The sequence below is a fragment of the Sturnira hondurensis genome, unplaced genomic scaffold, assembly GCF_014824575.4.
Source record: "Sturnira hondurensis isolate 20B ecotype Veracruz unplaced genomic scaffold, ASM1482457v3 Scaffold0019428, whole genome shotgun sequence".
Taxonomy (NCBI): Eukaryota; Metazoa; Chordata; class Mammalia; order Chiroptera; family Phyllostomidae; genus Sturnira; species Sturnira hondurensis.
Window position 1 is genome coordinate 8,164,982 of NW_028092059.1, and position 17,432 is coordinate 8,182,413.

Sequence of the window (17,432 nt, forward strand, 5' to 3'; positions counted from 1 at the left end):
GGAGCTGTTTCCTGCTGGTCCTTCTGTGGTGACGCTTTTCTGGGAAAGGCACTAGGGGAGTTCCATCATGCGCTGCGGGGATGCTACACAGTGGGGCGTGCTGATGCTCGGACGAGAATGGTGTGCTGGGTCTCACATTCCCACAGGCTAACTCTATGATGATCCCTTTATATTATGCTAAAAATTATATGTTGACAAAAGTGATGAAAAGTGAACATTGAAAGGGGGAGTTTAAGTAGAGTGATGAAGTCACGTGGAGGGGGTACATCCGAGATGTGTTTACATGGTTCATCGATCTTATTTTTCTAAGGCATTCGGAGAAATAATCTCCTCTGCACAAATAATCTGCACCGTGGTTTAAAACTGGGCAGTTTTTGTTGTTTGATGGGTAAAGAGTTTCAGTTTTGCAAGATGAAGCAGTGAGAACATACTTAACATTGCAGAACTATACACTTGATAATGGGTAAGATAGTAAATTTTATGTTATGTGTTGTTATCACAATAAAAAAGAAAAACCTACCAAAATATTGTTACTCTCAGATTAATATTAAGTTGTCAAGGAATCTGATGCTTTTATTTTTAGGGTAATGGAATATTGATTTTGTGGACCTTTTGGCAACGAAATTTACAGCTTTTTTGCTATTCTATGTCCTTCTTCAAGACGTGGGGGAGAACTCAATGAAACGTCCTTCTTCCCTGAAAAGTTTGCCTTAGGTGTATCCTGAGGAGAGCCCATGAGGTTTTAGGAGCAGTTTGGCATATGTCCATCTAACTTTAATCAAGGCACTCAATTTTATTAAGCAAAGCCCGAACAACAAGAGTCAAAGGAACCACATTCTACTCCAGGTTTTGTTTTGTGATGCTTGTGATCTGGGGCACGTCACCTAAAGTGTCAAAGCTTCAATTTATTTGCCTGTAAAATAAAAGTGGTTAAGATAGATGATGACTAAAGAGACTTCCAGCCGTGTCCCAATGATGTGATTCCCTACACAGGGTTTGGCCTCTCAGTAACAAAGGGAGGGACTTAATCAGCTCTTACATCACTGGCAATGTCCCTGGAGGCCTTGGCAGCTACAATGGGAATGGCATCACTTCTCAAGTCATAGCCTTCTTTCTTGGCTTCTTCCATGGCCCGGCGATAGAGGCTCTGAGGACAGAAGTAGTAGCTTTTAGGTGCAGTACTCGCTTTCACTCTAAAAACGTATTTTTGCCAAAGGAACACTACTTTTGGATGCAGAACTGCACTAGTATATTCAGCTCTAAATAAAATTTAAAAAGATGTAAGTATGCCTCTCTTTAAGGATACATTTTTATAGGCAAAAGTAATTAGTATGGATGAAGCAATGAATATGGCCAAGTCTTCAAATGAGTACTTAAATTTTCCAGTGTTCTCAAGCTGAAGAAAAGTCTACCTTCCTCCTTTTGTTAAAAAGGAAGACACATGCACAGACACATACGACATCAGAATTCTTGTTCAATAAACCAGATAACTCTTTGTCAAGAACAACCGGGCAAGAAGCTGTTTCTGCAGTACTACTCCCAGACTGTGGAGACACACGGTGACAAGTTCAGCTAGAGACCACGCATCAAGGGTGTATTTTATCGTCTTCAGACAATAAATGGGCAACTTTAAGAATTCTCTTAGTTCTTGCCAATAAACCGCAAGTTATTTTGAGCATATTAAAAATCTAATTTCCACAGTGACTTAAATGTGAATGGAAAGTTTAAAGTTATTAAGCAACTACTGATATTTTGTACTGGACTGGGTATATATATATATATATATAACCTCATTTATTCATCACAGAAATTCTTTAAGATAGGCATTTTTATCCTGTTTTACAAATGAGTAACTGAAGAAAAATTCACAGAACAAATTTTGAAGCAAGTATTAATCTGATAAATAGCAATTGTTTTTTAATTAAAATTACAATTTGTTTCAATCACTAATAGTTGACTTGGAGAGCGTCCCCCCCTCCTGATATGGAGAATTTTTGTATTTATCTACTTCTCTATCTACCTATCTACTTTTTGAACACAATGATATATATCTTCAGGGCAGAATATTGTTTGTAAGAAATAAAGCTAAACTAATTGGTCCTCATAAGAATTAAATCTATAATTCTAAACTTTCTTTTATATCAGCAAAAATCAATGTGGTTAGATTAAGGAAATAAAATAAGTGGTCTTACCTCACTGTAATTTATTTTATTTTGTCTTGCCAATGTAATTTCAGGCGTGTCAGGCATGATGTGGATTTGGGTTTTGTCTTTGTCCCAGGCTTCTGTGTATAAGCGCTGTAAGAGATAAAAAGGTGAGCGAATCAGATACACAGTGCTTGCCATAAACAGAAACTTCCGATTTAGACATCCTGACACACTGGACAGCCAGTATCCTCCCTGTCTGTGCTGCGTGCAGTAGACCAAGACCCTCCAGTCTCTTTAATATTATGAGATTATTATTACCAAATATAAAGGTAGGCTAAGACATGAATAGTAAAACTGTGTGTTTCACTACAAAATCACATCTGTTCCAAGTAAATGAAAGGCAAGTGTTTTCTTTCCAAGCATAGATGGACAGCCACTTGTACTGTGGCCATATGAACAAATCCTTCCCAATCTTTTATTTGTTGTTTTATTAACTGCAAATGTACCTGGATTAGCCATTTCTAAGTTTCCTTTTTAATAAATTTTATGGAGATTTACATTTGACTTGTTTGTTATATACTTACCTAGATAAGTGCCCAAGAAGAAAAAAACTTTATACTAAACCATAATAACTCTCATAGACTTCAAACAATTTGCACACCGAATAACTGTCCTATACTTAACTCTCTCGATTTCCTAAGAGATGTCAAAGCAGAAATTCCCACATACAATGTAACTGAATAGAGAACTCAACCCGATCACTGTACATAGGATGCCAATTAAATAAAACAAAAAGGTTAACTTAATTAATTATAAATATTCTCAAGAACCTATAGCCCTTTTTACTTTCCCCAAAACTGGGAGCTCACCTTGTTCATGGTGATGGCGTTGTTCTTGGCCAGCACCTGTTCCAAGGAATCGGTCACACTGGTAAATTTAAACTTGTCAGGAGGCTGGCGGTAGAGGTTGTCACTCAGTATCTCTCCAGCTCTCTTGCACTTGACCACATCCAGAGACCCAATGGGGACCCAGCCGATGCCTTTCATCCACTGGAGATCTGACTTATAAATGTTCTGGCGAGACAAACAAAATTGCAAGTATTACTAAAGCTATTAATGAGACCTGGTTTCAAAGATGAAAGAAAAAGACTGGGAAACTAGCCAAATTTCATGTCTTTCTCTTTTAAAATATTATGTCCTCTCTGAAAGAAAAGTATAGCGAATGAGGTGTGAAGAGAAAAAAACAAGATTATTCTTTCTGAGGGCTCTGCCTAATCTTAGACCATTATCTATTATTACTACAGTGATTTTCATTCTTTTTCATCTCATGGCACATATAAACTAATGACTAAAATTCTGCAGTACATCAAAAATATAGTTTTTGTTGATTTGACAACAAATAGGTATAATTTTGTTTCACTCACATTGCACAGCTATTGTTGTGCTGGATGTTGTCATTTTTTTATTTGACAATCTAAGGGAAAAGAGGTCAATGCCCCTAACTAAATAGTCAGGTATTGCAGGTTTCAAAAAATCTTGCGGCACACCCATGGAATAATGCTGTATTACTATCATGAGTGTGGTTACTGGTGGTATTTAACGGGTCTCAGTACTCACGTCACTCTGAATTTCATAGGCCTGCCGAGCGTGGATGACGTCATTCTGGTCAGGCAGGCATGTCCACTGGTGCAGGTAGTTCTTGTAGTCCACGTCACTGACTAAGCTCTGGCACTTCTTGGCCAGGACCACCCCCAGCATGTCCACGGGGCTGCTGAACTTGGTCTTCCACTTCTCGAAATCCTTCTTGTACTCCCTGTCACTCTGGATCTTGGCCATATGCATGGACCACATCATCTTGGGGTCATCTTTGATGTTGCGGGCTCCAATGTGGTGGCCGAGCTGTTTGCGGTATCCATCTTTGTATTTGTACTGAAATAAAATCAGTCATTTTAAAAATGAAAATAAATATAAAAAGCTAAATGTCTTATTAATATAAAAGTTTATTATTTTAAAATTGGTAATTTTTGCAGAGAAATGTAATTGTGTGAATATGAATTTATCTCCTCATCCTAAACTCTGATTAGGCTTCACAAAAATACTCTAATGGGAAAGTATGCCAAACTACACAGTTTTAGGGTTTGCAGACATTAAGTCCCTGAAAATAAAAGCAGCAACACTTTTAAGAAAATCAGTTGGAACTGTATGCTACCTTTGCTTCATCTTGGGCCGGTAAAGCCACTAACCCAGAAGTTTTACATATGGCTTTGAGAACGCTACTCCTGAGTCCACAGGTACCATTTTACCCTCCAGACTACATATTGCCCCTCCCCAGTCTGGCTCTGCTGACTTCTACTGACTGGGTCACTTGGCTCCCTCAAATGGACGGGCCTGGTTTTTCCATCGTGTGTTTCTTGCTCTCTCAAAAATCAAATTTCGCTAAGGTTTACTCGGATTCGTCACCTGAGAAAACAAATTATACAACTACAAGAAAGCATATTGTAGGAGGTGGTGGTAAGTGCCTGGACATTTTCTCTCCACTTTCCGTGACAATGTCACACTAATCCTAATGTATATTTAGGACCCACTTCTTCCAGAGACAGAGGGAAGAAGAGTCAGGCTCACTGTTTGGTTGTTTTGACGCGTTTGCCTTTGATTTTCTGTTTTCATTTGAAAATAACTCAAAAGGAGCACCTAAGGTAATTTTCGAAGAAAGAGCTGACAGAAGTCCAGAGCAGGTTCGGGGAAAGGTGTATTTCCCTAGACCTAACTGTAACAAGGCCTTTTTCTGATGTTGAACCAATATATGTAACCAAGTTATTTTTTAACTTTTCTGGCATTTTCTTATTTCTGAATAGGCCAAGTGCTCACATATGGAGATAATGTCTCATAATCATAGATAGGAAAGACTTTAGATTCAAATTCAATTTTATACTGAAGATTAGGACACCCCCTCCCTATGGAACCTGAATATTCAAGTCTTTTGGAGTTAAAAATGGAAAAGAGCTTTTTCAAATGAAAAACACTGTTTCGTTTAAATCACAATAAATGTGCTTGAACTGGCATTCAGGTGCATCTTCCTGTTGTAATAATGACTGAGAAGGGCCCCAATGCCATCCAGCCACGTACATACATGGAGTGGTATTACTTACGTCACTGGCGATGTCCCTGGAGGCCTTGGCTGCTACTATCGGGATGGCGTCGCTTCGCAAGTCGTAGCCTTTCTTCTTTGCTTCTTCATTGGCAAGTTTGTACAGAGTCTGCAGAAAGAAAATCAGAGCTAGAGCAAAGGTCTGACAGCACCCACTTGGAGATTATCAAGGGAGACACCACATGTAAAAAAGAAAAGGCTCCAAAATGATTGAAAATTCTAGCAATATTGGAAGTAAATACATTGTATCTTACCCCCAAATTATATAGCATTAGAAACAAATGAGTGGTTATTAACACGGATGTGTTAATCTATTATATAGCATAGATGGATATATTAATCTATTATTAATCGACAATGATATGTAATAGATGAATAGATTAAATGATATATTATGCATATCAACATGGATTAAATATGATCATAATATGAATGGATGTACAAAACATCAATCTATATATATTTCTAAGAGAAAAAAATTGCAGAACAATGTTTAGTTTCTTTGTTTATAATACATGAGTTCTGTACAGAAAAGTCCTGCCATTGTTAATATAATGAGAACAATTTGCGTGATATTAATGCAGCCTGGCAGCCAAGGAGAGTGGACTGGAATGCACATGTGTGAACAATGCCACCTTCACTGTACCAGTCAGTGGGTCAAAAAACTGACTATTTTTTTGACCTCTCAAAAAAGACCTGGTTGACTAAGCATGTGTAGTGTGTGGCTGTGCACTTAAAATGACTGAGTAGCGCGACAAATCTGCATCCAACTTTTTATTAAGCCTGAACATTCCTCTGCAGAAACTATTTGGATGATTCAGATGCCACAGCTACGGGCAACAGGTGACTGGCAGCTTCATCATGACAATACATCTACTTGTGCATCATGTCTCATGCCAAGTGTTTTGGTGAAACGTCAAATCATCCAGGTGACTCAGCACCCCTACACCCCCTATTTCGTGCCCTGCAATTTCTGGCTTTTCTGAAAACTAAAATCAACTTTGAAAGGGAAGAGATTTCAGACTGTCAGGGAGATTCAGGAAAATATGACCGGGCAGCTGATGGCAATTGGGAGAACTGTTTGAGGTCCCTTGGTGCCTATTTTGACGGGGGACTGAGGCGTCATTGTCCTATGTACAATGTTTCTTGTGCCTAGTATCTTCTTCAATAAATGTCTCTATTTTTCATATTACATGGCTGGATACCTTCTGGGCAGACCTCATATATATATATATGTATGTATGTGTGTGTGTATATATATACTTTTACTCATTTCTTTATTACTTTTGACAATTTTGACAATCATGTAATATTTTATAATGTAAAAAAAAACAAATAAGAAAAAAATTGAAATACAATTTAAAACATAGACAACTTGGCCTTAAAAACAACTTTGATTCTAAACTTTAGCTGTATGTATCATATTAGTAAAACATGCACCTATAAAACTGCATTTTAGTTAAAAAAAGTAATCAGTGTTGTTAATGGAGAATACTTCTTTTCATGCTTGAGGTTTTCTTTCTACCAAAGGGGCTTCATTATGTTCTCAAGCTTTACTCCTTTTACTGCACCTTTACTCGCTCTGTCCCTGGAGAGGTGTAGTGATTTACTGATATGTTTCCCAGGTAGGGATGGGATGGATACCTGGGCAGGCCCAGCTCAGCCTAAACTGCTCCCTCTAGGAACAAGCTCCTCCTCCGTTTCTCTGGGCTCTAAGCAGGACCTGGCCCCTGGGAGGGGCGGAGCTGATTGTCCTGCTCCCACATGGCCTGTGCCTGGATGAGGAGCCCAGTTCTGCATTTCAGTTAGCAGCTGATCTGCCTCTTACATAAATGTGTCCTTGAGCCTAACTTTAGCAGTAAAAAATGTGACATTTTGAGTTTTATTTCTACTCCTTTGTTTTACTTCTCAGTTTTACTGAGGATCCTGGTGGGGAATAGGTGACTATTATTAATGCCCCCTTACTAGGTTGACAGATTTAGCAAATAAAAGGATAGCATGACCAGTTGAACTTGAATTTCGGATGAACAACAAATAACATTTTAGTATAAATATTGATCCAGGATTTTATCTGGCTTTCCTACCTCTTGGAAAAGTCAAAAATACTACTCAGTCCACTAACTCATATGAGCAGTGGCCATAAACTGAAAAGAGAATGTGCCTTCTCTTTGTGGAATCCGATAGCTTAGGACGTGCAAGCCAGATATGAGAGGCTGGATGGGCTGAGTACTCACATCACAGAGCCACACACACCATCATAGTTGAACACCTCCACAAAAGCGTAGAAAAACAAACCACCACCACCACCACCATCACAGCAAAATAAGCGTAGTACCACAGACTTTTGCTCCTACCTCACTGTAGTTGATTTTATTTTGCCTCGCCAACAGAATCTCCGGAGTGTCAGGCATTATATGAATTTGAGTCTTGTCTTTGTCCCAAGCCTCTGTATATAAACGCTGTCAAAGAAGATGTTCATAGAAAACCATTTGAAATAAGAATTACAAAGTGTCAAATTAAAATAGGATTGTTATTGCTCTACTGAAGAAAAATAAACCAGATTTGAACAAAGGTATTCAGTTGGAGGTTTGAGTCTTAGTGCTGGTTATCAAGGTTAAAACCAGGAATCATACAAACTATTGAGAGGTTTTCCAGTATGTAATTTAGGAGGTAAATGTGACCCCACAGTTTCATGAATGATTGTAACTCCACTAGTCATTAAAGGGTTGTGACACCATTTGGCACCTGGTGAAGCTTGGGGTAGCTGAGGCTCACCCTGTTCATGGTGATAGCGTTGTTCTTGGCCAGCACCTGTTCCAAGGAATCGGTCACACTGGTAAATTTAAACTTGTCAGGAGGCTGGCGGTAGAGGTTGTCACTCAGTATCTCTCCAGCTCTCTTGCACTTGACCACGTCCAGAGACCCAATGGGGACCCAGCCGATGCCTTTCATCCACTGGAGATCTGACTTGTATACATTCTATGAAGAGGAAAAAGGCAGAANAAGTCCACTAGTCATTAAAGGGTTGTGACGCCATTTGGCACCTGGTGAAGCTTGGGGCAGCTGAGGCTCACCCTGTTCATGGTGATGGCGTTGTTCTTGGCCAGAACCTGTTCCAAGGAATCGGTCACACTGGTAAATTTAAACTTGTCAGGAGGCTGGCGGTAGAGGTTGTCACTCAGTATCTCTCCAGCTCTCTTGCACTTGACCACGTCCAGAGACCCAATGGGGACCCAGCCGATGCCTTTCATCCACTGGAGATCTGACTTGTATACATTCTATGAAGAGGAAAAAGGCAGAAACTCTTCAGCAAATCAAAAGATTCAGGGTAAAGATGGAAATGAAATCAGTAATAAAGTATGACTCTGTTTGTTGCTGCTTTTCATAGAAAATGAGTATTGGGCTAATGAAAAGAGGTACTGTGTTAAAAAATGACACCAAAATGTCTCCCGGCCATAACAAAAAGTGATTAAATATTTCAGGTTGTTAGAAGAGAAGTGATCCAAACTAACATCTTCTGTCAGTCGGTTCAGTGACTGTGGTGTCCGTGTGAAAGGAATGCCAAGCCAAAGTGAGAGAAGCCACATATATGTCCAGCAATGGGTTATCAGTAAATAAATGCTAGCCTTAGTCAAACAAAATTGTCTGCAGCTATTAAGAGTCATATTTTTTAAGAATACTGATGACTTGTAGAAATGTCATTAATGTGATATTAACTAAAAGAATAGCACATACATTGTGGAGATATATTGTGTGAGAAATTACATAAGCAGGAGTGGTTGGATTATTATTACCATCAATATATTTTTATTATATTTCAAAATATCTGTAATGCTCTTATTTTTAAAGAGATAGAGAGAGAGTTAAAACATAATCATGAAGACGATGATGTAGAATCCCTGATGCCCTGGGGTAGAACTGTGACGGCTGTAATGCTGTCCAAGATTGAGGACAATAACGGCAGTTTCATTGGTCCTGGGCCCAGTCTCTTCCCCACCAAGTTCTCAGGATGGGAAGTATGGACTCCTTTCCAGAATCATTTTTCATACCTTTATTTCTCACTTTACTCTCTGTTGAAGAATTTTGTAAACAGAAACAGACTCATAGATACAGAGAACAGGCTGATGGTTGCCAGAGGGGAGGAAGGTTGGAGAACTGGCTTTAAAAAGGTGGAGAAATTGAGAAGTACATATTGGTAGTTACAAAATAGTCATGGGATGTAAAATACAGTATAGGAAAAATACTAATAGTGTAATAACTATGTATGGTGCCAGGTGGGTACTGGAAATATCAGGGGATCACTGTAAAATGTCTAATTATCTAACCACTATGCTATGTATACACCTGAAACTAATACAAAATAACATTGAATGTACATAGCAGTGGAAATAATAAATAAAAATAAAAATATTTATAAAAAAATAATTTTTGGCCCTGGCTGGTGTAGCTCGGTGGATTGAGCACGGGCCTGTGAACCAAAAGATCGAGATTTGATTCCCAGTCAGGGCACATGCCTGGGTTGCAGGCCAGTTCCCAGCAGGGCACTCACGAGAGGCAACCATACATTGATATTCTCTCCTTATCTCCTTCCCTTCCCCTCTGTAGATAAATAAATAAAATCTAAAAAAATAATTTTTGTGTGCCCATTAAATATTCACAACTACTTCACGACAATGGGATTGGATCTTTGCCTGCCTCATTTGAAGGATTTTACTTGTAACAACAATGAAGTAGAAAAATACACCAATATTTTGCAGTGTAGACAAAAAGTCTATTGGAGTTGCCTTATGCTGAGTAGTTATTGCCCCCTACATAACAACAGGGAAAATGAAAACAATAACATTTCATACACCTGGAGGGCATTTTAACGTTCAGATGCTTCTCACATTTCTGAGTGTATCACAGTGTGCGGGCAGCAATCTTGAAAAGTACTCAACAGACACAAGCAGTCTGTCAATGCTGTCACACTATGCATGACACTAACCATTTTAACTACTTTCCTGTGCGGCAATGCCTTTCTCTTTGGAAGGAATTTCAAGACACAGGGTTCTGTATGTCGAAAGTTACAGACCAGATGTGAGCGTTTTCAGAGGTGGGCTATACAGTTTCTAGGAAAAGCCAAGTAGTGTACAATTATTATTAATTTGCTTTATTCTCCAAAGCCCTCTGATGTTTAATAATTCCTTCAAACATTTATGAAATGTATGCTTCAGGAAATGGGCTTTTCACACTGCTTTGAGAGGGGTCATCTGCTCCTCACAGGCCCTAGGTCTGCCATGACCATGCGACCCCTGCACACAGAGAGCCATGCTAAGAGGAACAAGGGTCACTAAATGACCCAACAGCTTCCAGGCACAGTGGTGTTTGTTATTTCATAAGAATACCATTAGAGGTGTAGCACATAGCAATGTAACAGGCATTAGTATTCCGTTCATTATGGCCTCATTTGTTTTGTGAGGAGAGCTAAAAACCAGTATCAGGGTAATTTTTAAAAAATTAAAATATGTTCTTTTTCCTTTAAAGGAATAAAAAAAGTCTCCCTCGCCCTGGCTGGCGTAGCTCAGTGGATTGAGCACAGGCCTGCGAACCAGAGGATCGCGGTTTGATTCCCAGTCAGGGCACATGCCTGGGCTGCAGGCCAGTTCCCTGCAGGCCAACTCCCAGCAGGGGATGCATGAAAGGCAACCATACATTGATGTCTCTCTCCCTTTCTCCTTCCTTTCTAAAGATAAATAAATAAATAAAATTAAAAAAAAAAAAGTCTCCCTCTCATGGACCCTGAATTCCAAATTTGCTTAATTCCAGTGTCACTTTGATAAGATCAAGTCCAGTTGATATACTTCACTTCCTTAAAAATCCTATTAACATATTCACAATAAAGTCATAAAACACTGACTCAAATATCAAATATTTAAATACCATTCAGTAAATCCTAGTTTGGGTAGGCCATTGACTGTGTACAAAGAATAATTTTTGTATAGTTTATTTCTACACACAGCTCTGTTATATAGAGGGTGTACTCACATCACTCTGAATTTCATAGGCCTGCCGAGCGTGGATGACGTCATTCTGGTCGGGCAGGCAGGTCCACTCATGCAGCGGATGCTTGTAATCTATGTCGCTGACAAGGATCTGGCACTTCTTAGCAAGCACCACCCCCAGCATGTCCACGGGGCTGCTGAACTTGGTCTTCCACTTCTCGAAATCTTTCTTGTACTCTCTGTCACTCTGGATCTTGGCCACATGCATGGACCACATCATTTTGGGATCATCCTTAATGTCCCGGGCTCCAATGTGGTGGCCAAGTTGCTTGCGGTATCCATCTTTATATTTGTACTGAGATGAAAATGTACAAATTAGATTATTATTGTAAATCTTAGAGGCCTCAAGTCTGTACAAAATCATCTTGCTTACATCTCAGTTGTAACTTGATATTTGCTAATAAACACTAACTCAAGCCAGTGCCTTGACCTTTACCCTAATAGTTCATAGAGGTAACCAGTAATAGATGTAATCAGTATAATTGTAGTGTATACCCTAAATCACGTATAGCCTGGTAATAAGAAACAGTTCTGGAGGCAGGAAGTACACACAATGGGTTACTGGTAGAAGTGGGGAAGAGGTCATTTGAATCTCGGAGAAATGGATTTTATGCACTAAAAGCATGTCAGGAAAGGGATGCCCTTGGTGTCTTGGTGTGTTTAGTAGGTAATGACATGACTGGTTTCAAGGGTGGTACTCTAGGTCAAGGGCTATGTGCAATAGCAACAGAGGAATTCATTTTCTCATAATGGATCCATTCATTCACCGGTGGCGGCAAATACTTAGCATCACTTTGAAAGCAATTGTTCTAGTGAAGCCTTTGCAGCAGCCGAACTGCACAGAGCATGTTCCTAACAAAGTCACTGTTCCACGTGGGCCAACAATGTTTTCATTATTCGGTGTCCAATGCCTTCATCCTACAGTCTGAGCTAGCTATCTAAAATACATGCTTCTTAGTCTTAAAGAAAGCCAAGAAAATGTAGATGAGTCAGCAAGAGGCAACGTGGTACAGTGGAAAGGAATGAGGGTGCCTGGAGTTTCAGCTCCACCACCCACTAAGTTTGATTCTAGACAAGCTGCTTAAGCAATCCACCAAGAGGGGATAGTAACACTATTTATTAGGGTTTATTATCCTGGGATAATTATGAGGAGTAAGTAAAATAATACATGCAAAGCTCTTAGCACAGAGTTATCAGTACTTTTGCTAATCATTATTTCATTATTTATTATTGCTGGCATAAATCCATTTGTAGGGGAAGTCCAACATATGTAAACTTCAGTGAGTCATTAACACAGTTTTCCAATAGAAAGGTCAGTGCACAGTGTGTTCCCACATTCCTGAATATTGGGTCCCAATTTTTAGAGCAGTGGTCTGTTCCTTGAAAATCCCCTGAGGCCCCAGAAACCGATGATGGCTTTATTCTGGGAGGTACGAGCTACACAGCCAGGAGATGTTGTTAGGGTATGAACTTAGGTTAGTAACCACCACTGGTTCAGACTTTCTTTCAGTAATCCTATAATAGTGGATTGTAAGGCAGGGGTCACATACATTTTAAAAATGTTGTATATTAAAATGTTACATTAAGCCAAGCCCTGATTCTCACGGAGAGAACTTAAGTTTTTGAGTTACACTTTCTATAAGCACTGTCACACTTTTTATACAAACGTCCCCAAGCCTGAAGCCACCTCTAACAACTTGCACACGCATGGGTCTTTCCCTGTCTCAGTGGATCCACAGGAATGGAAGATTCTGTGTCCTAGAGGTTACAAACACCTCTTATGAATATCACATTTTTTGCTTCTCTCAAAATTAGATTTTTCAAAAATCCCACACAAACACATCAGGATATATTTTCCAAGGGTCAGAGAAGTTCTTTTTAAAGATTTAGTTTAGTGAGAATGTCATCTCTGATGGATCACATCCTTGGAATAAAACTGATAACTCACATCACTGGCGATGTCCCTGGAGGCCTTGGCTGCCACGATCGGGATGGCGTCACTCCGCAAGTCGTAGCCTTTCTTCTTTGCTTGTTCATTGGCAAGTTTGTACAAACTCTAAATTTAGGCCAAAAAAAAAGTCAGTAAGATGTTGATATTCATGCCCCAAGACTGATGGGGACTGAAATAATTCACCAAGTTCTGTGTAGGTAGGTGCCTATAATCTTACTTGTGAGAGTCCCAAGCCTTCTGCATCTTTAGTTTTTGGTGACAAGAGCTAGTTACATAAGCTCTGAAATTACAGTTTGCACCCCTCCAAAATAAAATGACTTAAAATGGTGGCTAACCTACCTAAATTCTCTAAATTACATTCTGCATAAGAGTGATATACTGTTGTTTTATGCTGCCAAAGAAACACCATTTTTCTTGCTGGGAGCACAAACCTGGGAGAAATAACTAATGCATCATCTACAGAATCTAAGAGTCACAGAAGTCTCCATGGGCTTAAACAAACAGGCCCAATCTAAGAAGAAGAAATTGCAGAGAGATAAATGTCAATCTTTGAACTGTGATTTAAATTGCCAAATGTATAAATTCAGGATGAGGAAACCTAGCTTAAGCTCATGATGTCTTAGGGTTTCAGTTGATCCTAAGTTCCATATGTCTCCGACGGGACACACAGCTGTTGTCAGGCTCTGAGACACATGGTGCAGAAATGGAGGTCAGGTGTCCAAAAGAGGGCATAGGACATCAACCCTAATCTACATCGATCATTCCTCACTTGCAGACTTTTGTCTGGTTCTGAGAGCCCTGCTCTAGCAGGGGTGTCATGTGAGGAATGCCCAGAACTCGGGCTGTCTGGATTGGAAGAGAGCCCTGGGTGCGGTTGCAGTTGCCATGGCCCTCTCCATGGAGCGGGCGCAGACTGGTCTGCATGGCTTCAGAGGTCTATGTGGGTCTGCAGAGAGAAATCTTTGAGTCAATACACCAGGAGCATCTTCTAATGGAATTTTCAGAACAAATGGGTTGACTTATGAGGTAAGCTCTTTGTCACTGAGAACACTTAGGCAAAAGCAGGATGACAACCTATGTATTGGGTGCAGACTCCTGCACTAGGAGAGGCTGACCTCTCAGCCTAAACATCTGCGCTTCTGTGATAGAGGCACATGGCCCTACGCTCACAGAAAGTAAGAAGGAAATGGCCTTGCGAATACATACAGTGGCAGATCCTCTCTCTGTCTCTCTCTCCATGTTATTGGTAGTACTTCTGTGATTTTCATCCTTAATCATATTCATTAAAAATCTTAAGTTCTGACCTTAAACTACAATTTAGGAAAAATAAATTATATAGGGAAATAGATATTTAGCACAACTATATAGTAGAGATAGGAAATAAATGTGTACTTGGTTTATTGCTAATTTCCTAACTTAAAAAAATTAACAAAAGCTAAGGAGGGATGGAACAATGAGTAAAACCAAGTGGAGGAAAGGAGGGCAAAGGTGGGTTTGTTAGATATGACTCACATTTGAACTTCTACCACATTAATCTAAGTTTGGTTAGTGGATCTTTTTATTGACAAATTGAACTCTGAAGAAATAAGGTGATCAGGTTTAAAAGGTGAGACGAGTCAATCAGCCAGCATTCTGGAAGAAAACAGAGAGCACACCCAGAAGGACTGATTCCAGATAGTTTAAGGACTGGACTATTTACAAAGGTGTGAGCAGAATCCAGGGAAATCAACCCTAGGTTTGGCAACAACAGGAGGTCACTACACTCCTAAAAGGACAATGACAAGAAGTTGCTAGAATCTGGAAAGACCTGTAAGCTTAGGAAAGGACGGCCTAGCAGCCATTGTCAAACCACCGTCCCCATGGAGAGAGCCATGGGAACAAATGCACTGGCCTCTCTCTCTTTCCACCTGACTCTCTCCTTCCATGCCTCCTTTCAGACGAACTCAACAGAAAGTCAAAGGGCAAGGGAGTCTATTTGGGGCTAAGTTTAATCATCAGCCTCCTGAGGTGCCCAGCAGGGTGAGAAAGGGCAGAGAATGTGTCTAGAGGAGCAGGTGAAGGTCATTCAGCGGGAAAAGAAAGATTTGCCAAGCTGGCAGTCCAGGCTGGGACAACGGTAGCCCTGGTGGAAGCAGAGGATATTTCCCACAGATTCCACTGTGTGTCCTAGTGGTGGTGGCAAAAGGTACTTCTCTAATTTTTGCCCAGCTAACGAGAAACTGATAATTTTTAATAAGAAAAAGCCCAATATCCTTTTCTTAATTAAATTCCATTGTTCATTTTATATTGTATATGATATACAACCACTAATATTTATGGTTTTAAAAAAGATTCTAATTCTCTGAAGAGTAACTACACTACTCACATATATTCCATCTTTGTATTAGACTACAGTTTTCTATTAAGAGGATGCTTCTCATTTCAAAAATTTAAATAAATTCACATTAAAAAATAAAAAACTAATAAAAACAAAAAAGTCTAATCTTACTGCTTACATCATTAGTTCTTATAATTTGTACTTCCTAAATGATAGTCTGTGTTACTTGACGTTTGATGTTTAGCATGGTGACTAAGAAATGCAGGACTTGGCGTTCACACAGAGCAAAAAGAGATGCTTTATAAAGTTGTCATTTAGCATTATATCACCATGGAACAGATTGATTGCAGTTAGAAGCAGCATGCAATGTTATAGAGTTAGCATTTGCTCCTACCTCACTGTAGTTGACTTTGTTCATTCTTGCCAACATAATTTCTGGGGTGTCTGGCATGATGTGGACCTGGGTTTTGTCTTTGTCCCAAGCTTCTGTGTATAAACGCTATCAAAGAGAACATATACTGTCATCAGACAAAATTCAGTGTAAAATTATTAAGAGTTTCAGGGCCACAAGAACTTCACAAACAAAAATAACAGACTGTGATGCACTCTAACACATTATTATATACACATTTCTTCAAATAAAGTAATCAGTTCATGGAAGAATAAATATTTCTGATAATCTGAAATGTATGTTAACAAAAGGAAATTGAGAATATCTTTTAGGCAGGGATTATTTTCTATAAAATATGCTATTTATCAAAACCATAGCACAATTACATGAGTAATATTATAAATAACATATCAGACTGAGATAGATAGATGGATAGATGCATAGATAGATGGATAGATAGATAGTGTTTTGGGGCTCAGTACTCCTTTCTTTTCTTGATTATGCCTCTTTTTCTTTGATTCAGCTTTAGGAGTCCTACCTTGATTCTCTGAATTTTGAAGCCTCACCTTGTTCATGGTGATGGCATTATTCTTGGCCAGCACCTGTTCCAGAGAATCAGTCACACTGGTAAATCTGAATTTGTCTGGAGGCTGGCGGTAGATTTTATCACTCAAAATTTCAGTTGCCCTTTTGCATTTTTCCACATCCAAAGAGCCGATGGGAACCCAGCCGATGCCTTTCATCCACTGGAGATCTGACTTGTACATATTCTGTTGACACAAATAGTCAATAAATATTTGTCTCTGCACTGGGAAAGAATTTTCATCTGACGAATGTGAAATAAAGTAAGAGCCCTTTTGAAAATTTAGTTTAGTGGCCAGGCAGATATCAGACAATGTTCTTTTTTGGTCTGAAGGATTAAACAATTAACACAAGAAAAAAAAATGCTGTTCCCCCTTTTGTGGGGGTGGGTGAACTTGGTACCACTGGCTACTATCTCCAAGCAGTGTAAATTCACTGATTTCCAACCCTTGCATGTCATCATCACCATCAGGTACTCACGTCACTCTGGAGGTCATAGGCCTGCCGAGCGTGGATAACATCATTCTGGTCAGGCAGGCACGTCCACTGGTGCAGGTAGTTCTTGTAGTCCACATCACTGACTAAGCTCTGGCACTTCTTGGCCAGGACCACCCCCAGCATGTCCACGGGGCTGCTGAACTTGGTCTTCCACTTCTCGAAATCCTTCTTATATTCCCTGTCACTCTGGATCTTGGCCACATGCATGGACCACATCATCTTAGGGTCATCTTTGATGTTGCGGGCTCCAATGTGGTGGCCGAGCTGCTTACGATAGCCTTCTTTGTACTTGAACTAGAAAAAGAATAATGGTGGTAGTCACTTATTTTAATGTTTAGTAAAAAGCAATTACTAAGTT

The 17,432-nt window shown here is 39.6% G+C and overlaps 1 protein-coding gene across 1 annotated transcript in view; it reads right to left on the reverse strand.

The window, feature by feature from the left end:
* NEB (nebulin) overlaps positions 1 to 17,432 on the reverse strand; it is a 203,314-nt gene that overhangs the window by 101,921 nt on the left and 83,961 nt on the right. Inside the window, exons 61-72 of the mRNA XM_037027771.1 lie at positions 17,057 to 17,368; positions 16,561 to 16,764; positions 15,998 to 16,102; positions 13,284 to 13,391; positions 11,319 to 11,630; positions 8,369 to 8,572; positions 7,649 to 7,753; positions 5,296 to 5,403; positions 3,764 to 4,075; positions 3,017 to 3,220; positions 2,193 to 2,297; positions 1,040 to 1,147 (exon numbers count right to left, since the gene is read on the reverse strand). Coding sequence (XP_036883666.1) covers positions 1,040 to 1,147; positions 2,193 to 2,297; positions 3,017 to 3,220; positions 3,764 to 4,075; positions 5,296 to 5,403; positions 7,649 to 7,753; positions 8,369 to 8,572; positions 11,319 to 11,630; positions 13,284 to 13,391; positions 15,998 to 16,102; positions 16,561 to 16,764; positions 17,057 to 17,368 — 2,187 coding nt within the window. The remainder of the gene's footprint in view (positions 1 to 1,039; positions 1,148 to 2,192; positions 2,298 to 3,016; positions 3,221 to 3,763; positions 4,076 to 5,295; positions 5,404 to 7,648; positions 7,754 to 8,368; positions 8,573 to 11,318; positions 11,631 to 13,283; positions 13,392 to 15,997; positions 16,103 to 16,560; positions 16,765 to 17,056; positions 17,369 to 17,432) is intronic.